Genomic DNA, 21573 nt, shown 5'->3' on the forward strand with positions numbered 1-21573 from the left:
ACTGCTTCTTTCAGGCCATCTACTGTTAACAGAGTTGTCCTCCATATGCAAGGTGTTAGAGCTTAGCCTAGCCTCTGCAGGCCAACACAAAATGCTGTTCATTTCAGGCCTTGCTTGGCAGCCACAGAGATAGCTGGAGGAAATCCAATATTCCCTGAAAAGGTCTTAAAATGTTCGCAAACTGCATCTTTCTTTAATGCAAGTTCTTGTGGCAAAATTAAACACACTGTTTTTTCTCTCTCTTTCCCCTCCACTCTAGTCAGCTCCCTGCCCCTCATCTATCCAGCCAAGATTCTCATGGGCTAATCACTTGGTGAGATCTTGTTGCTTCCCCCTGGGATCCAGTGAAACAAGGCTGGAGGATCTGATGCTATCACTTAGGGAAGCAAAGAGCTCCTGCTTTCCTTCCAAACAGCAGCAGCCCCTGTTTTGGGAGGAGGAGGGGTTTCCCTCTGGCCCTGACTGAGAACAAGGTGCTTAGTGTTTTCCTTTAGCACAAGAAGACATCCCTCTATAGGAATGATTCCCATCTATGAACAGCAAGCAATGCTTAACGTTACATTGACTTAGACTTGGGAGTGCAGAGATAGTCAAATTAGGAGCTAATTGGTGCACTGGGGATTGACTGTTGGGCCCCCTTGGCTGCTGGGATGTGATCAGAAAGAGAGAGAAAGAAAGGGAGAGAGCAGGAGCCGTCCTCTGCCAACGCCTCTCTAAAGGTTGGGATTCCTGAGGCCGCTGCTGTCTAGTGCTGTCAAGGTCAGCAGGTTCGGGTTCACTGAACGGTCAGGATGGTTTGAATTACTGGCACTGCCTGCCGATTCCTCCGCTGATCGTGATCTGTCTTCCAGCGCCGGCTGCGGGATGCTGCTCCCCAGCCACGTGCTGCGCTCGGTGTGGGGCATGGGCAATGTCAGAGAGGCAGATGCTCTTGTTAAGAGGATAAGTTTTTAGGGAAGATTTAAGGAGCCAAGGCAATGTTGAAGAATGGCACACACTCCATGTGCTGAGCACGTGGACACCAGGCTTCCAGAAACAGCAGTTCTGATCCGTTCTTCTTTTACCTGGAGAACTGCCCCCTGCAAGCTTCTGCCTTTCATGGAAGTTAGGAAAATGGCTTGAATAGGGCCTATCAAACCCTTAAGGGGTGAAAAACCTGTTGGTGAAGATTTCTGTCCTATTCTATATAGGTAGAATGCTTCGTGAGCAAAGACTAATGTGCAAGTCTTTATGTAAACCACACTGCTAGGACATTTCTCCCCAGACACACATAGGTGTGTGACCAGGCTAAAGAGCAGGGGTAGCCAGGTGTGTTCCTACAAAGTTGTCTGCAGAGAGCACCAGAAGATGCTCAGAAAGCTGCCTGCCAGCGTGTACCCCAGCAGGGAGGCTTGGAGCCCCTGAAAAGGACCTCACCAGAGCAGGTGGGGAGAAGCCATGTCTGCAGGGGTGTGAGTATGCACGGGCAGGTTGCTAGTGTCACAGATGTGTTCCTGGGGTGGCATCAGCGTGCAGCTGAGTGCCTACGTGTGTGTGTGTGTGTGTGTGTGTATTGTACACATGGGCTGTCCAAGCATCAATAGCAGCAGCGATAGCAGAAGTCAGCATGTGAGAAAGAGCGTGGCATGAGAGAGCAACAAAATGGAATCAGAAGAGGACTGGGGCTGTGTGGAAGTAGTGTCCAATGTTTGTCTTTGACAAGAACGTCTCCACAGGCATCATTGACTGGCTTTCAGTGGAGTTGCACTACAGAGGAATCTGGCCCTCTCAGTCCATAAGCTAGAGTGCTTATTTTCACTTCTTACTCTGAGGTTTGTCATGTACCTCTGTGAGTCAGTTAGCTCCTGGGTGCAGTCAGCTACATCTGCCTGTAGCTATGTATACGTAGCTTTCATACTCTCACCTCTGCATCTGCCTATGATTTCTACACCTGGAGGAAACTCAGGGTAATGCTGAGAATGAAGCTGCAAGGGGCTGCCCATACCTGGTGCCAACACATGAGGCCTCTTGAGCAGCACTCTCAGTGCTCACCAAGACGTGGAAGAGATCAGGGTTAAAGTCATGCAATCTCCTCTGTAAAGGGAAGCCCCTATCTCCTCTAAGCTCAGCACAGGTATGCTAAGCAGGTTCTCTGTGTGGCCTGGTCCCTATGCATTAGGAAGTAAGTTGTGCCTACCATCACCTCTGCTCTTGACTCCTCTCCCAGTTCCCTCTCCCACTACAGAGCAATGGGCTCTGGCAAGAAGGGTCAGGGACAGTGCCCAGTATCGTGCTGGTTTACATTAATGAGATACACATAGTGTAATCCAGCAACAGAGTCAGCTCTACAAAAGGAGGTAATAGCAGGCTGCCATCAACAGAGCAGCTCAGGTAATTGGTTTATCTATCTAGAAGCAGTAGTAGCAATCTCTGCACAGACAGAGTAGCAGTAAAGTCTCTTCCTTAAGGCTATTTCCTTTGTCTTTTCAATTGCTTGCACATCCATGTGAGATAGAGGGGGGGGGAGAAGAGAGAGAGAGAGATAGAGAGAGAGAGAAATGTTAATTTGTGAATTAATGGCTTTTCTCAGCGGAATTGTAAATTCAAATGTCACCTCACAGGGTGACACTACGCTGGGCTGCTGAAGAAGCAATGATAAGATCCCCCCCATCCCCATGCCGACATATACCCATGCCCCTCCCCTCCCTGAAAGATAGCTACGGAGTGGAACATGCTACTTTTAATTTGCAATAACACCACAGCAGACGGATGCAAGAATGACTGCTTTCCCACCCTCCCTTCCACAACAAGCCGGGCCACATCTTTCCCTTTCCACCTCTACCTCCTTCCACCCCCTCTTCAACCCCTCCCATTTTAAACTGAGACCAAGACAACACATTATCTCAAGTCCCCCCACCCCAAACTAATCAAAGGATGCGCTAAGGGAGGGCTCTTTAGAACGGATGCCTCTGCAACCCTCTACTCTCCTGCAATAATCAGGTGAATTAATGACCCTGAAGTTAAAGTGAGCGCTGATACTCAGGCGTTGTGCAGCGTAGGGGAGAAAGCCTTCATTGTTTTCGAGCAGGAGGCGGGCAGCAGCAAGGGAGATTCATGGATGGAGATTGAATATGCAATTTTCTTTCACCTTGCCAAGAGCTGCCCCTGGGCTGTGCCTGGCCTAAATTTTTTTTCCTCTTACCATCTCTGCCTTATCCGGCCCTCCCACCTCCCTTCCATTCTTTCCAGAAAATTACCTTCAAAATTGATTTCCACTTTTACAAACAAATATAATGGGAACATGAGGGGGGAAAAAAAATCTTGGGCTGTGATGAATTAGGGCTGTCAGGTGCTTCCAAGTCTCCTTTGTTTTTGTTTTACTGCCCATTAGGTTCTTTGTTTTTCCAGCAACTGGGAATAGCGCCCCTGCCCACACAGTCACTATGGTCCATGGCTACTGTCACAGGATATGTCCATCACCTGATGTCATCACTGTGTTATCCCTGCTCTCCATCACTGTGATGCAAACAGCCACTGCTAACAGACTGCCCCAGCCCTTCACACCAGGATTGCAACTGATCTCGTGGAGACACTGCATGTCCCACACTGCTGGTGACCTGGCTCCTACAGCCACCGTACAGCTCCATTGGGTTGCCTCAGATCTTTTTTACCCTGCTCCTCCTGTTCTCCTTTGCCTTATTCATTTGATTCTTGATGGAGGTTTCCAGCCCTCCCTGTTCTGATAGATCAGCCTGGGTCATCGGCATGTCACCTAGATCCCTGTTGTCCCTCAGCGCTGTGTCACCTGGATTCCATAGCAGTATTGCCTTTATGTCTCATTGCCATGTCACTTAACCCCAAAGCAGTGTCATCCCTATCTCCCACTGTCATGGCACCCTGATCCACTGTTACACCAGTCACCAACAACCCTCTAAAAATACCATTTGCCTGCACATTGCCAGCTATTCCTGATCCCTTTTGCAGTTTATTCTGTCATCCACGGTGCGTTAACCTGGGATCCTCATGGATCCAGGCACCATGCTCCCTCCGACTCTCATACTCTTTGCATCCATGAGAAAATGTAAGTCACCTCCCTGAATGCGAGCAGACCCAGTGTACAACTCATCTAGAGTGAGCAAGAAGATCCAGAGAGAGACAGGCACCAGCAAAGCTAGGGAGCAGCCTCCACACAGGTGGACATGTGGAGCAGGCAGAGACGCTGGGCGGAGTTGTAGCTGCCTGACTCCTGCTGCCACATTAGCTGCAACAACCCCTTCCAGGAATGGAGTCAAAAAGTGGAAGGAGAAGATCTAACCACAAACTAAATACCTGTAAATAAACAGTCAGACAAGCACACATTCATGGCACTCACACAAATAAACTTAAAGAAAAGCTCTATGCATAAGAAAGACTCACAAAACGTAGCCAGTAACTTTTAAAGACACAAGAATGCAAACTGGGACACAAGGAGGTACTAATGCAGGTGCATGTCAATTAAGTGTAATTTCTGAATAAACAAGTAACTTACAAAAATATACATACACTAACTAAACAAAAACCTGGAACTCAAAGTAATTTCCTTAAATTCACATATACAAAATTAAATCATGTAAACAAATACAAACTATTTACATAAATAAACAACCTTCACACAGGCAAGAACAACTGATATATATATGCAACATACACACAAATATATAACCCCAATGCAAATACACATCTGTACAAACTATATACAGAAGTGCACTGCACTAACAGGCTACATATTCATATCCAGCAGCCACAAAGATACAGTGATACTCCAAGTATGTAACAACACATACACACAGAATATACATACAAATATGCAACATTCACAAATATGCTCAAAATGCGAATACAAATACCTGGCATTCATAGAAATACATAGCACTAATACTGAGCCATACATGCCCAGACATCCATATGATCCACAGTATGCATTCTCCTACTAGGCATTGTTATACACAACTTAACATACATATTTTCCAGGTCTCCATAGGCATGCACAAAAATACGGGTCCGACCTGCCACTCACCCCAGTACATAAGCACAGATAAGTAGAAACCAGTGATCCTAACACAGAAATATAAAAACCAAACAGGCGTGCATTCCTAGAGACACAAATACACAAGCAGAGGTGCACACAAATACAGCTGAAGCCAGACCAGCTTGTCTTCAGATAGTACCAAACCCTGCCAAACTAAGCAGCACTACAAGCTTTAGAAGCAGAGCATTCTGTCCAAACTGCTTTCTGTGATGTAAGCTGTTAACTCTCCCTTACCTGAAGTCCTCCTGAGCAATGCGTACCCCCAAACCCTCAGGGTGTGTGTGGACACACACACACACATGCACACATATATGCTGTCGCTCTTGCTTACAGACTGACCTCCAGATTCGTGGTGCAACAGCCCACATTTCTGACAGTGCTGTGCTGCTTATTCATTGTCCCCCTCCTCTCTTTTTCCACACAGACTCTCCCTTTTCTGACCATCCTCCTGCAGTTTATTTAGAGAGGTGCAGGATGAGCAGCAGGAGCCTTTCTCCTTTCCTCCTAGGAGTCTCACCAGCCAAAGACTCTCAGGAGGGAGAAGTCGGTGGCTACTGAGAATAAAATCCCTCTTCAATTTACATTTTCATCTAGAATGAAAGGGAGTGTTACCTACGCTTGTGTGTATAGACCCAATGAGCCTGGACATCCCCCGTGACCACTGCTGTTTGCAGTGATACACCATCGCTGCAAGCTGATAGCCGCTGGAAACTCAGCCACACTGCATGAAACAACACAGTCCTAGGGAAAGTAGGAGGAAGACACTGTGAGAGTGTGAAACACTCCAGAAACTGCTTACTCCGTGTGCACAGCCATAAACTGCTGGGTGCACACCCCACAACTGTGTGTGGTGGTTGTAACATGGGGTTAGCACCTGAGGCAATGTAACTGCATGTGTCTCCAGTGTCATTAAGACTATTGCTGACCTGCAATAAAGCAATCGTATGGAATAATGCAAACACATCAGCTGTGGTGACAAGAAATCACAGCGCGAAACAATGCAGCCACACCACAGACAGTAGTGCTGTTGTGTCACCTGCAGGGGTCCAAACACACCCTGTTGTCTTCAACAACACAATTGGGGCAACAGAAATACACGTAATATGTCCAGAGATGAACATACATCAGGTTCCATGATACAGTCAAGCGGAATGACTCACACATACTATTTGCAAACATATGCAGGCAGCATAGGAAAATGAATGTATTTCCCTACAGGACAGTTAAGGGCAAGACCTCTCTGCACTAGTACAACTACAGCACTGGTGAAGCATCATCATACTGCAGATGACAGCATATGCACGCTGTATGTCCTGAAACAACCCCAGTATGCTGTGGAACAATATGGCCATACTTTGTGAAAACACACAATTCTCAACGCAGCACTGCAGTGACATAGCCTTATTGACTTCACTCTCACGGCCAGGTGAGTCTGTTGTTAGTCAACACATTACATCAGCTGCAGTAATAACTATGTGAATTTCAATGACAGTAAAGTACTGCCTGCAGTGGGGTACCAACAATTAGCACATTGAAACAACCTTACTGCATGCAATGATGCAGACATACCACAAGAAACAATTCACAGCCGTCTCTGTGAATGGCCTTGAGTGTAATGGGGCAGCATAGCAAGCAGTGATACAGTTAATCTCATTATTAGTGTCACAAACCCACAACTTATAGTGATACAGTTACAACAACATAACCACAGCTACACTGCCTGCAAACACATATTGATGCTACTGACAATGACATAAAGTTACCTGAAATGTCACAACCACGTCTCCCAAATTATATTATCATTGCCACTCTGAACAACACAAATGGGATCATACTTGCAGTGGCACACTCAGCTGCTGTATATCTGCTCAAAACCTCAGAGCTTCTTAAATACATTACGCATCTCTCCTCTCTGCACTACTTTCCACTTAAACAACTGAGTTCAAAATTTTCTTCAGAACAGTTTACATCCTGGGCAGTATCTAAAAAAACAACTTTCAGGACTGGAAGTATTGCAGATCTCCCTGCCTCACACTCTACCTGAGGGAGGCTTTTCTACTTCCCCAGTAGGAAAATGAGGTCATGGCCAGGTAGGAAAATCCCCAAGCTGAACACTGTCAAAACCCTGCCCTGCAGTCAGAATCCTCCCATTTGGAGTGAGCAAAGAGAAAACCACCTGTAACAAAAGCAATGCTTCTCAGCAGAGGGTGTCATGGTAATAACAGTCAGGAAATCATGCATGCGGCACCAGAGAGAAGTGCAGTGATGCTACCCATGCTGCAGCTACAGGATTAACAGTGCAAATGCTCCTGCTGCTAGTAGGCAGCATCCTGTTCTGCATAGCTCAACCCCATTTTGAAGAGTATGGTGAACCACCTGCACTGATACAGCTAACACTCTTTGGAAAACACCACCAGATCTGCCAAAATATTGGTGACCCTTTACTGTCCCCCTGCACTGACACAGTCCTGCATCACTTACTTCAATGTAAATCACTCTAATCATCAAAATGACAAATGAAGAAAGGAAAGGAGGAACTTCTGCCTTCTCAGGTTTGCTCCCCCATCTCTGCTGGGGATTCCTTCACTGCAAACAGCCTGAGTATTATGGCCATTTACAGCAGCAATCACTCCATCCCCTCCTCTCCCACAAACCTGCTGATATTAGCACTGATCATACTAACAAGCCTGTGGGTTTTATTACTACTGATACTAATAATACTGGACACATTACGTCTGCTTCCACCAATAACAGGCTGCAGATATGATCCCTGCTAATGCCGATAATACTGGGGGATATTATCTCTGCCATTGTCGGCACTGCAGATATTATTGCCAGTAATGCTGTCAAATACTACAGATATTGTCAGGGACCAAGATTAATATGCTGAGACTGTTACAGCACCAGCCTCACTGGAACACAAATCCCAAATGAGAATTTGGGTCTGTAGAGGACGTCTGCTTGGGGCCTGCTATGGAGAGAAAGAGCTATTTCTATTAAGAGTGGTTTTGTAAAGATCCCAAAAGTTTCACTCAGCTGGAGATGCTGTGATATGCAGGAAACAGTTTGAAATATTGTTTTCTTATTATCTAATTATCTGTCTTTCTATCCATCTACCCATCCATCTATCTATCCATCCTTCCCTTTCTCCCCATCTCTCCCTTTTTATCTTTATACAGTTTTCAAGACTACAGTATGAGTAATACTAATTTTTTGTTAGTGCCTCTGGGTCATCCCAATTCTCATCCTTTTAGCTATCAATCAAGGGGTTATGGAACAACAGAAATATTTGCGTATTATTTTTCCCCTTTATCCTTCTGGACTTCTTATTGCTGCTCCTTAGTCTGACAATGACCCTGCTGAGCTTGGCCTGCCATCATAGCATAGTACAACATTAGGATCATGAAGAGTCAGGAATTCCTGTTTCCAGCTGCAGCTTGATACTGCAAGACCCTCAGTGGTCTTGGGAAAGTCATTACATGCTGCAGAGCCACTTCTGCCTCTGGAAGATGGTGGGTGTAAGTGGTGGGGAAGGTCAGATGGAAATTACAGCAACATTGGCTGTGCCCATAGCCAGCAAGAAATGGCATACACTGTGCTACACAAGTGGTGGTGAACTTTTTTAGCCAAATTATTCAAAAAATTGTAGGAGACCAACTCTCTGCTTTGTCTAATCTGTCACTGAAGTCAGAGGGTTTACAATCACTGGTCAAAAACTGAAACAAAAGGAATATGTGGTCTTAACAGGGCAAATCCTGACCACCCTTCCTAGGGACTCGCTGAGGAAGGCACACTGAGTTTTGAGGAAAGGCTTGTGATCTGACAGTTCCTTGTTGTGACTAGTAGACACTCAGAGCTACCTCCCTGCTAGCTCTCTCTCAATGCCATAGTCTTCCCAGGCCACCCTTGCAGTTGCAACCAGCATATTTGGTAGGTTGGGATTTCCCCTCTTCCCTCTAACTCCCTGTGAGGGACACACCTGGCTGTCAGCGTCCATCGCTGAGCCCACCTCATGCATCCGTCTGGCTCCTTCTGTCCAACTCGGGAGTTCTGCTACATCATCTTGACACATAATTATCTCTCCTCTTCTTAATCATCTGTGCTACTGTCTAATGTAGGCACCAGCTGCAGCAAGGAGGACCTGGGGGAGGGGGTGTGCTCAGATAGAGGCTCCTCTGTCTTTCTCCCACCCTGTTCCCCCCAGCCATCACAGAGGTTGCTAACAAGGTTTTCAGAAACGGAGATTCAGGAGCAGCTTGGTACTTCCCCCCTTTCTGCTGAACTGCATTCTTCACAGAGGAATCCTTGCAGCAGAGCTGGTCCAACAGAGCGGAAAGAAATAGAGAGCAGTGCTGCTGCTTCTGCCTCCCACCCCCAAAATGCTGGGAGAGTAGGTGTGCATTGGGAGCTCGTAAGGGCTTTTCAACGTGAGAATAAACCCTGCAGTTAAGAAACTGCAACAAAACACTGCTCAGAATCTCAGAGAAATACTAAGAAGGTGTATACATCCAACATCAGCATGAAAGAAATACCTGCACTGGATTTCTTGCCTAGCTTTCCTAATCCTCGTCTCAGCTAGGAACAATCAAAGCCCTCAGAGCTACAGGGGAGATCACCCAGGAGTGAGTGCAGGTCACTGGCTGTGCAAAACCTCCCCTTGGACCCTTCTAGCCTTAGGACCCAACCCTGCAAAGTGATGGTGTCTTTCAGCATTTCTTAAGACCAGTGTAAGCCCAAATAACTCAACTCTTGGCTAGGGGTGTTCAGCAGCTGGCAGGGGGGCCCATGCGAGGTTTCTCTGGGACAGGAGCAGATACCTGCAGCAGATACCTGGGATGGCAGGATGAAGGCTGTTCTCTAAAGCAGTTGCAGCTGTGTCATGTAACTGCCACCTAAAACTCTGAGGGCTAAAGACAAGCAATGTCTCCAGGATTGTCTGGTACCTTTTTGATTCCTAGTGGGATAAGTGGGCTTTTGGCCAACAACAGGGAGTTGCAGTGTTGCTTGCCCTTCATAAATCAAATCTGGGATCAATTAAGGACAGACACAGAGAGTTGTTCTTACTGTCAGTATATCATTGTGAAGTGTCACAGTCTTAGATGGCTGCTTGGTTGTTTCTGTATTTAACTGTACTGCTCCAAAAAAGTTCAGGTTCTGAGGCTGGAAGTGACTGTGTGGCTGCATCTAAAGTGGGATGATCTTTCCAGGTTATTTGGAAAGAATAGCTGCTAAAGGCAGATTGAACTGCATCATTTCAAAATGAGATATAGAGGCACCATGTTGAGACCTGATGATCATCACGCTGGACTGTATGAGACTGTTCACAAAAACCCCAAATAACAGCCAAGAGATTTGCACAACCATTAGAGAAACTTGTCACTCAGTTTGAAATGTCACTATTTCCTGTATATGTAATGATGGGAAATGGAAGGGGTTGCAATGTTTGCAGTCTCTTATTCCTGACATTTTTTGACTTTGAGGCATTGACTCAGCCCTTCCATTGCTATACTTTTCTCTTAGCTGGGCCCTACTGCCATCTAGCTGGGAAATGGATCTTCCTCTGGGGCCTGATCCAATTTCCAATGACATCAGCAAAAATCTTCCCATTTGCTTTAATAGGAGCTGGAGTGGGTCCTTGCCTCTAGTTTTGCTTTGTATTAAGGAGAAAGGGGTCACGATGACTGCCTTTTTTTCTTGGGATTATTGTGTTCATTTGGATCAAAAAAACTTACAGATGTGAATCTCACCAGAACCAATGCTGAGAAAATGACTAGCAAAACCCCAAAATGCAATATCTCTTTCAGGAGAACTTTCTCTTCTCGCCACATATCACAGAGAACCCTCATGTTCTCTTGCACCACACAGCCTTGGGGTTACAGCACATGCAGCACACTGAGCCACCTGTACTGCTAAGAGGTCCCCCCACGCAACAGGCAACAGCAGAAAACAACATAATGAAGGCAGAGCTGAACCGAACAAACTGGTCAGGCACTACTCTTAGAAAAGTTCACCTCCTGGCCCTCAATTTTTGAATGCATCAAATAAAAAGGGAAAGATTTAAGAAAAAAGTTTACAGAGCCACCATAAGAGCACCAAGACCTTATCCACCCCTCCTGACTGAGTCTATCTAGACTTGAGGCTCCAGCTTTTGGCTCATTTCAGCATTTACTTTGCCCTGAGTCCTTCCCAGCAGGTAGGAAGGTAAAGGAGATAGCTTAGTCCTAATTCCTTAGAGCCCTAGCGGAATGCTTAGATAACAACCTTAGGGCCACAATACTCAAGAAAACCTCCCGTTCTGCTTTCAGACTGTTGCAAGCACGGCAGTTCTGCTGTGGTAGATGCTACCCATTGAAAACTGGGCCCTTATGATCACCATAATGTAGCTCATGGCACGTCACAGGGCAGGAACTTGTTTGCAAGGGGAATGAAAGATAACTCCCACATTGCTGGTGCTTCTCCGAGATGGCATTTTGTTTGAAAATGAGTCAGTTGGGGAAACCATGTTTACCCGCAGTTCAAAGTCCGGGCACCTGCTGGCACCTGGGGTGTTCAGTTCCAGCCATTTCCAGCAGTGAATGAACTTGGGATCAGCTCCAGCAATGGAGACGGCTCTCTGCCTGCCGAGCAGATGTCTGGAGACGCAGCCTGTCATGAAAGGGCCTCGGAAGAAGAGCATCCCAAGCCAGCAGGGCAGTGGCGGGGAACTGGTCTCTGTTGCTAAAACTGATCTAGCCCCTGGCGCAGCTGCAAACCTTGGCCTGAAATTGGAGCCTGTACATGGGGACAAAGAATATAAAAGGGAGGATGAGCTTCTCCCCTCCCCCTACCTTCATCACGTTTCCTCTTCTCGCCATTCGACCGAGGAATCCCCAGGATCCCGTTAATGGAGTAAGAGCCCACTGGATCATTGGAGGCACTGGAGACGGGAGGGGATGCTGTGCTGGGCACTGGACAAAAGGAAAAGGGAAAAAGGGCCATGAGGAGAGCAGCACAGCACTCAGGGATCCCCCAGCTGAAAGCTACACATGCCAGCAGTCTCATAGGAAAGCCTGGGCACTAAGCAGACTCCCAGTCCCTCACACTGAAGGACTCATACTCGCTCTACTGCTAATGTTGCTGCATCCCAGCTTTGCCAGTCCATTCCCATACCGTAGCTCCACAGCCTTCCAGTACAGGGCCATTAATAACAAGCACGTGTATTCCATCAAGAAGCTAAACCTTGTTCTTATATCCCAGTTCAGAGCAGGCTTCCCAGAGCGTGCTGTGGTAACTGAGTGCAATGCTGCATAGGCCACATTCTCTAGTGACTCCCTAGTCCATCCATATTTTGCCAGATCACTTCCTCTCAGCATTTTTCCACCATGAGTGCACATGTTCTGTCTTAGCCAGACCAGCCTCTTACGTGTCCACCCAAAACACTCATTGAAAAACTACCTTCTTAGCATAGGTTAGAAACACTTCAGTGTTAGGCCAATAAATTCAGTGCCCTGCTAGAACAAATGGTAAGTTGGTGATACATACTCCAACCCAGATTAATAAAAATCTAGTGTCTTCCTTTTGCACTGACCAATGTCAACAGGCAGACTCCTGCCACTCAGGGCTGTCCAAGATTGCTCATGAGTTTCCAATATATCAGAAATGTCAAGTCATCCAGATTAGAAATGATCACTTCATGATAATCAGGGCTTTAGAGTATAGAACAAGTAGAGCTATGCATCCAGTAGGCATGCCCGTTATGTTGCAGCGTGTCCCAGTAATGGGGAAAATATCCCAATTCTCTTATAGGCCACTACCCATCATTCAGCTCATAAAGCACTGAACTGAAGCAATCAATACCTCCAATACAAGCCTTCCAGGATGGAGCAGAACCTGTCAACACTATCCGATGTAGACCCACACTTCCCAGTACATCGCAGAGCAATGAGAGACTCCAGTAGCAGCACTCACAATCACTATCCCAGCTCAGCCAATGCATTCCCTAGACATTGCACTACTTTTCCAAGAAGGAATAATATCTGCCAACTCCATCTGTTGTGGTCAGTGATTCCCAGTCCAGTGAGTAAGTCCAGATTAAAAGGGCATCCAGAAATGTTCTTCCATACTGGCCCATTAATTTCATTGTGCTCCTGAACACAGTTCATGTACAGGATTTTATCTGCCAGCTTTGTCCCATGTAGACCAGCACTTTCCAGTAAATCCTTGTATAGCGGCTGATCCTTAGTAACCAACAGCATCAAAGACAGTGTCTCAGGCCACGGATAAACCACTGTATTTCACAGTATCCCAGAATACTGCATGTTTTTTCCTGCTTTGAATTGTTACTGGGTAAAACTATGCTAGCAACAGCAGACCATACAGCCCACAGAGACATCCGTGAAAAGTACCTCATCACACATCTAGCACAGTACCTCTAAACACAACAAACTAGGAGACATTTAGTCACTTTCTTACAGCCTCCATCTTCTGCTCCCCTCAACAAACCCATCTCCCCCAGCAAAAAATGCATTTTCCCAGTGAAATACGCCCATGGGATACCTGACTGCAGAGCTAGAACAATGCACAACTCAGCTGTGGGGCATCAGGAATATCTCACACTGGTCTGTGTACTACTAGCTCTAAGAAACAGACCAGTTCCAGCAAAGGGAGAGAATAGAAGTCGGGAGAGAGAGGGGAAGAGAGAATCAGAGTAAGAAGGAGACAAAAGGTGAAGACTGGTGCTTAGACAGGATAGCAGTAAATACTTCTCTCTAGGGAGGTGAAGGAGAGAGTGTGAATGTGAAATGGATGTTAAGGCAGAATCACTTTGGGCAAACCCCTACCTTGGGCTGTTTTTTCTGCCAAGGTTCCCTTCTCTGCAATGCAACAAGGGAAACGAAGAACAGAAACCCCTGATTTCCACTGAGGTTTCTTTCCCCCCACCCCCTCCTCCCTTTTGCTCTGTGTAGCATCTGCTTGTCAGACTTTGTTCCCTCAACTAAGCTTCATCCTCATTTCCACTTGTCCTGTCACCACCCCTTATGCCAGTCTTCTTACCAATAGTATGTCCTGGTGCAGTCACACCTGTCCCGCTCCCATCTGGTGTTGGGTGAAAAGGTTGCTGAACTTTGGTTCTGATGATCCTGGAAAAGAGCAAAACATGTTCAGAACTCAAGTGCAACTTCTCTTTGCATACCCGCGATCCCAGCTGTCAGAACCTGAAGCCTGATCTGAGCTCTGGGTGCAGCAGAGTGGCTTCATTTGCCTTCCTGTGGTCCTGATTTTACTGCTTTAATGGTCCAGTTCCCAGAGAATTGTCCTTACTCTGCTCTTGTCACCTTTTCCCCAAACTTGGGTATTCACTGCGTAACTACGGTGCTCAGTGAACGAGCTAGGATCTCCTGTGCGTTAGCAACTGCATTATCATTTATGATCTGATCTGCTAGCATGATCACAAGGCAGTCTTTGCAGCTAATAGAGCCACTGCTGGATTTACAAATGGCATAGTTTTAATTTTGTTGTGTACCTAAAAAAATACCTTTCTGGCATAGAACTGAATGCTTTGAACTGATGGTAGGCTTGCCCAAAGCCCTTGCCCTTCATAAATGAGAAGGTGGGAGCAGAAGGCATGTGTAGGAAGTGGTGATGGGATACAGATCACCAGGAAAAAGAAGCTCCAGCAAAGAGGGCAAAAATTGGTGTTTATCAGGTGGTGAATGAACACAGCATGGGAACTCAAAAAGATGTCTCAGTGAATGCCACAAAGCTCATAATGCAGCTCAGAATGAAAATAAACTGAACTGTAATTGTCAGTGTTCCGTTTCTTGTTACATGAAATCTTTCACCTCTAGGTCACTGGTTTAAATCAGCTGAGGTCAGTGGTGAAAGAAAATCACTAGCAGCTAGTACTTGACTGGCAAGGTCCCTGCCTACTGGCAGATGCTGGGTATCTGTGACTCAGGAACGACTGTCTCACCAAGGAACTCGGCAAATAAGCCATGACCTGAGGAGGCCATGGAGACCAAATTCCTTTCTGAGATTAAAATGAGCCTCTCCAATGAGGGTGAAGGCTGCAGATGCTTTTCAGCCTGTGTTTCTGGAACTCTCAGCCCTGCATTAAATTAGCTTTAACTTCTCCCCAAAAATCTTTCCAGAAAGTGAAAGCAAATAACACATTCTCCCTGCCCACCTGAGAGCTTCCCTTAAAGATTCGTTCTAAAGAACAAGTTGGCAAAATTTCAAAGAGCAAGTGTGTGGCTAGTGAGCAGTATGGCATAAATAGAGATAGGCAGAGACGTTGAGAGGGCATTTTTGAAAAACCACCACTCCTGTGAGTGAAACCATCTTAGGAAAAGAAGGATATTTCAGAGCGTATCACCTCAGCATGTTAGGAAACTCCAATAAACACATGATGAAGCCTGGGCAGTAGCTGGAGTGGCAGAGAGGCTGCCTGGGACGTAGCTGGAGACAGGGAATGTCAAGGTTCTGGCTGGAGATAGATCCAGCTTCTCAGCCCATATATGTCAGTGGTACCAAGGGCCGTAATCTATAGCTGCTGAGGACCTATACAGAAGGTGCCTGAGGGCCTCAGGGCCAGATTCTGAGGTCATGCAGATTTGTACTAGCTGAGGAGCTGATCCGAGAACTCTGTGCTAGGGCAAATAATACAACTTTTTTCTTCTTTTCTGTTTTTTCCTTCTCTTTTCTCTTCTCTCACATTCCCCCTAAAACCCCCTGAAGTGCCACTCTGGTTGTGTGAGTTTATTGATTTCCCCCAGCCCAGAGAAACAGAAAGAGGGGATGGGGTGCAGGCAAAGGGATGGAAATAGAAAGCTATAAATTATTTGTGACAGGAAAGCAATAGTGCCAGAGTGCTGAGCACAAGTCCCGTGTCACTATTAGATTCCTTTTAGCCTGATGACACTGTAAAAGAGGTTAAGTGTCTGATGGAATCGTACACCTTGGGGGCAGGGGCAGTCCAGGAGCAGAACAAGCCACAGAGAGCGGGTATATCAATTCTCCAGGCCAATAATATTCCCCTCATTGATCGCAACACAAAGTTCAAAAATCTCATTATAGCCAGGCAGACCTGGAACTTTTTAAAAATCAATAGAGTGATATAATGTATGTATACTTTGTATAAATGTATCTTTCCATCCATCCATCCATCCATCTATCCAAAATCTGCCTGAGGGTGTCTAAGTTAACCTCCACATTATACTGTGTTATGTTCTATTGTAGTGTAGCATAGTGAATGGATTAGAAGATTTCCCCTGCAGCCTTAGATGACATATTATAAAACGTCCTGTTAGCACTGAGGTGACATCAGACGGTTCCATTCATAGTGAGATATGACATCAGATTTGACATTCGTACTGGGAGGTGCCATCAGACAGCTCAGCTTCTACTGAGGGGAACCGTAAGATGAGCCTAATTATACTGAGATGACCAATCAGGGTGTGCTGAATCATGCTGCATGAAAATTGCAAAGTTTCAAAAAGCCATTTAGAGTAAAAACAGCCTGTGAAATGATGGTGGCATAAAATGCCTGTCCATAATCCTTCAAAAACCCAGGCAGGGGATGAAGAGGAAGGTTCAATTTCCTTCCCTGTTCAGTTTGTGGTCTCTCGGCTGAGAATGCCAGTTAGAGCCAGTTGTGATGGTGTTTACTCAGATGTGTCCATTAGGAACTGGAATGAGACTCACCAGCTCATTTCACCAAGTGGCTGTCAGTTGGTAATGATTTTCGGTCACTACCAACCAGGGCCAGATTTCAGCTAGCGACCCAGAGGTGAAAGGCTCTGTTCAAAAACGTTCCCCTCCTAAGAATGAAACTGGCTTTATGTCAAGAGAAAGTGTCTGGAAACAGTGAGCAAAGGGGAGCAGTTCTGGTTGTGCAACCTCCAGTGGCTTGGGTCAAATAATTCTTGCCATCAAATGCACAGCAAATCTAATGAGGTCTCAGGTAGAAGGTATTTCCTATGGCTAAAAGAAGAGGCAGGTCATGAAGAGGCTCTCCCCAGCAGTGCTCCTTTGCCCTACAGGCACAACCCAACTCTAGTGTTGTAAGGAAAAGGAGAAATTTCAGGACCCTAAAGCTCAGTACAGAATATGGCATCCCCCTGGGTCGATTCATTTAGGGACGGTGATAAACAGCAGGATAGCTCATCATCACTGCTGCTGCTTTAAGAGGCTTTGAGTGAGTCTGTCCTACACGCAACCACCTAATGAAACAGCAGATGAAAGATGAACAGAGCTGACCTGGTCCTGTAGCAACAGATGCAGCATAATAATACTGTCTTTAAACTTCAGGATTGCTGAAAGCTTCTCACCCTTACTGGAGACTGAAGTATGCGCTAAGCCAGCTCTGCTGCCTCAAACCTAAGATTTCTGGATTACTGCTGTGTAAGAGGGAGCAAAACCTTGATCACCTCTTGCTGCCTTTGATGGCTTGTTCTTGCCTCTAGACGCTGGAGAAAGACAAGCCTTTTTGCAGAACACTTCCTCAGCCCTCCCCAAAAGCAGAAGGGACACAAATCCTGGCACACCAGTCAGCACTGCTGATTTCTTGAAGTAAATGCCGGTATTCTCAAACGTCTTTCTTTTCTCCAAAAGAAATTGTCGCTTTGGACTAAATTCATCCCTGCTCTAATTCCATCACAGTCAGTGACTCCAGTAACAGCATTTGTGTTTAATCAGGGGCATAAACTGGTACTTACTGTAAATTCCCACTTTTCATTTTCCAGTGGGAGGTTTTTGCATAAGTTGTCTACTTTGAGTTTTGGAGGATATACTCAGATTTAATACATAACCTTCCGAAGTTTCAGCAACAGGACATTTATAGATCTTTGATTGCAGTAAAGCAACTGAACTTCATTTCACAATCTGAATTTAATATGCAATATTATCTTAAGTAATGGCATACAATGTCATTACAGTACATAGTCTCATACTGTGAATTATACATCCATTCCTGGAATTCATGAGTTACCATAGTTGGCTTGTAGTAACTCTTTCTAGAGTTAATCCTGCATACATCTCCAGCTGAAACCAACTGCCTGTTTCCAAATGCCTTTGACTTTCTTAAACATTCAGCATTAGATCATGAATTTCCAATGTTTGATTTGTTTCGTTATTTTCAGCAGTTTTAATGCAATTCCTTTTGCTAATTCTCAATACAGATGGACAGACAAAAATAATCTCTCCTAGTATGACAGTTGCAACAAGCTCTAATCAAAGCTGGTCAAGAATGTAGAAAGAAATATTAGAAATTAAAATTAGCTGAGCTATAGTCCTTTCTGAGAAGCAGAACTTTCTTTCGCTCCTTGTAAATAAGCAAGTACAAAATCACTTCTAAACCTGTCCTGAAATTACTTGCTAAAAGAGTGACAGATCATAGGAAACGTCCCTTGCTTCTCTGACATTTCTATCCAAACTCTCTTATAGCCTGACATACTCTGTGGTTTCTCCTCTCTTACTGTTGCTGGTAGTCTTCAGAGAGTATCTCAAATAAAAGAATCATACTAGGGCTCTCAGAGGGAGATGAGGTACATCTGAATCATCTGGAGTCCCAATCTAGCAATTCTTTTAATCCTGGAAGAACAGAGTGAAGTTGCACTAAGGAAAAGAGTGGTGTGTCCTGCTGCCCCAAGGAGACCCTGACAGATTTTAGAAAGCACTGGTATCCTCATTTTGATCATATTCCTTTGTCATGGATTATTTTTCAGAGTGTAAGGATACACTCAGCAGAGCATCAAACTCCTTGTAATTGTTTTGGAGTATTCATATTTTAAGTGCTCCATATTAGAAGCACATTACAAGACCCCAGGGTGTGCATTACTGGGCAATTAAAGCAGTTCTTGGAAGGCTAACATTGCGAAGCTTCAGCCTTTTCTCTGCAGTGTGTCCAAGGGAGGCTGTGATGGCCAAGGAACACACACCCTGCTGTGCCGTACTGCTTAATTAGCGCAGGGCTGTAGTGCTGAGCCACGGGCTGTGCTGGCGGTAGAGACAAGGCAGCCTGCAGGGGACTTGGTGCAGGGCTAAGTGACACAGTGATGCCTCTCTGCATCAGATCGCTTCCTACAAAAAGGCTCGCGACCATCCCAGTGATGCTGGCGTCAAAGCACGCCTGAGGAAAAGAGGGAGAACATGGGATGGGAAGAGGCAGCTCTGGGCTCCTTGGTGATAGCCCCCATGGAGCCAAAAATGTCCCACCTGCAGATTGGTGCTGCACAGGCATAAAAAGCTCTGACCATGGCTTTGGTTCAAATAGGAGAGAGTCTTATGTTTCTGTGCACGGGTCGAGACACAGCTGAATTCACAGCTGAGCAAAAGAAAGGGGGGAAAAAAAAGTCTTGTTTGCACAAACAAAGTTCAAAATGGAAAGCAAGCTTCATAGCATGGTGAGGAAAAACAGCCAAGGGATTTGGGGGGTGAAGGAAGGGAAATAGAAAGTCTGATAGTTAGAGCCTAATCCGACTTAGGGAAAGGGCTTCAGTTCCTTGCTCTGTCATGGACCTCTCATCAAGACTTTGGACAAATGGCATTTCTCTCTGTGCTCTGTTTCCTGCCTGAAGTGTGAAGATAGGAGCATTGCCGTGCCACCTGGGGCACAGTGAGGACAGCTGGAAGGAGGAGTGAAGGGCTGAGACTCTCTAATAACAGGGGCCAAGTAAGTGCTTCAGCGAGCTGTAGCACAGTGTTGGCTTCAGTCCCCTGCTTGAAGCAGAAGTGACATGTACCCTGCTGACAGTGGCTGTATGTGAAGGGAAGGGAGGTAGGCAAAGGCAACAGGAGTTGTATTTCAGCTGCACTGGCTTTGGTGGTCGTGTTTGAATTTGCAGCAGCAGATGTAGTTGCTAAGATCAGATCTGCAGTTGCCCCTCAACATAATTTCCATTAGGGGGGGGGGGCGTGGGCAGTAGCTTCTCCTACTGCGCTCAAAATCTACCGCAACACTTGCAACCCTCAGAACAACAGCTGACATTGGCAGGAGCAGCAGACTCGGCTTCCTTGCTAGCTGGCCTGAGGCTCTGGTGCTCTCAGCCAAGACAGCAGAATGCCTTCAAACCCTGCCATATTCAGGGGCCACTAGCAATATTCACACATTCAAACTCTCTCCTGTCATGAAAATTGCATTTCCTTCTCCCTACCATTTGGAAAGGGAGAGAGAAGAAGGGTGATCATGTACTACATTAGTATATAAGTACAAGTATGACAGATTAATTAGATTGATTAGATAGATAGATTGATAGTCCTAAACGGTGCCTGAAGAGGGATTATCTATTTTCCTGAAGCTTCCAAATAGATGAGAGGTCAAAATGGAGATGCCTTACATATCTCAAAACACAATCCCAACCCTCCCTGAGAAGATTTGACTCCTTATCTGCTGTTAATCTGTGTAGGTCCATCAACCTCACTGGAGCTACACTGACATCATGCCTGAAGACATGGGGAAAAAAGTGCCACTTTGTTCCAGGTTAGCCTGCTCCCTCCAAACACAGAGAAAGCCCAATCCTGCCCTTCTCTCTCACTGCATTTCTTGGCTGCACTCTGAGGAGAGGCAGAATTCACAGCAGCAGTTTTACTATCTGAAGGGCTTAGAGAGGAGCTAGGATTTTTTTGTTGTTTTAAATCAGTGACCCATGATGACACCATATGGTTTTATTTCATTTAATTTGAGCAGAGCATTAACGTTCAGCTTCTAGCAGATCTCTACCCATTCCAGTTCTGCTGTGCTACACGGTACAAGCCCAGACATAAGGAAGAGGGGTGGAAGGAAAGAAAGGTGAAGATGCCTGCCTTCTGGGAGGGGGGAGATCTGCCAGGCAGGAGGTTGGCCTGCCAGCTCATCCTGCTGAGCAGTAACACACAGCTTCACGCCACTGGTACTGATGGGGTTGACAGTGGTCAGCCCCATGTGTGTAGGTTGCCTAGCCTGACCTCCCAGAATAAATTGCTGCATTAGGCTTTAAAAAACATTTTCCCATTCATCCAAGTGGATTTGTGTGGGCAAAACCCACCTGAGAAACAGAAGGTGTGCTTGAATAGTTGCTGTGTTGTGCAAGGCTGTGGCTACAGAGCCATCAGGACCCGGGCTGGCTGGCTTAAAGCTGGCTAATGTATATCTACGTGAGCTGCAGTCAAGCAATGACTGCAGCACAGAAATGTCCTCAGGCAGGTGTTTCTACTTTTATAACATGCAGTTCACATTTGGAAGGCTTTCTTTGCAGTCAGGAAAGCCAGAAATTCATTAAAATCCAAACATCTAGAAGATGTCATTCAGTTTACAAATTATTGGCAGCAAACTTGATCCTGGGTGTAGATGTTTGACATCCTGGGTTTAAGGTGAATTAAGGAAATCTTAAAGGACAAAAAGGGTTCTGCTGGTCTTGGACATAGAAACGGAGGCCTGGGAGGAACGACCTGGGTCATCAAATCCAAATTCTAATATCATAGGCAACCATGGAGCAGTTGTTCAACTCACAGCACCCACAGAAGTATCCATCCCTGCAGCTACAGACCTACCACTCCCCCTCAACAAACTA

General features: G+C 45.9%; 1 protein-coding gene across 6 annotated transcripts in view; it reads right to left on the reverse strand.

Annotated features, from left to right (window-relative positions):
* The window catches only part of PAX2 (paired box 2), an 84594-nt gene that overhangs the window by 36269 nt on the left and 26752 nt on the right, over nt 1-21573 (reverse strand). For 2 of the 6 annotated variants that reach the window (XM_059821420.1, XM_059821421.1), the window contains exons 4-6: nt 14081-14166; nt 11875-11994; nt 4040-4105 (exon numbers count right to left, since the gene is read on the reverse strand). In XM_059821420.1, the coding sequence (XP_059677403.1) occupies nt 4040-4105; nt 11875-11994; nt 14081-14166 (272 nt within the window). The remainder of the gene's footprint in view (nt 1-4039; nt 4106-11874; nt 11995-14080; nt 14167-21573) is intronic. The other 4 variants (XM_059821422.1, XM_059821425.1, XM_059821424.1 and 1 more) reach the window with 2 other exon arrangements.

This window comes from Gavia stellata, chromosome 9 (assembly GCF_030936135.1).
Source record: "Gavia stellata isolate bGavSte3 chromosome 9, bGavSte3.hap2, whole genome shotgun sequence".
Taxonomy (NCBI): domain Eukaryota; kingdom Metazoa; phylum Chordata; class Aves; order Gaviiformes; family Gaviidae; genus Gavia; species Gavia stellata.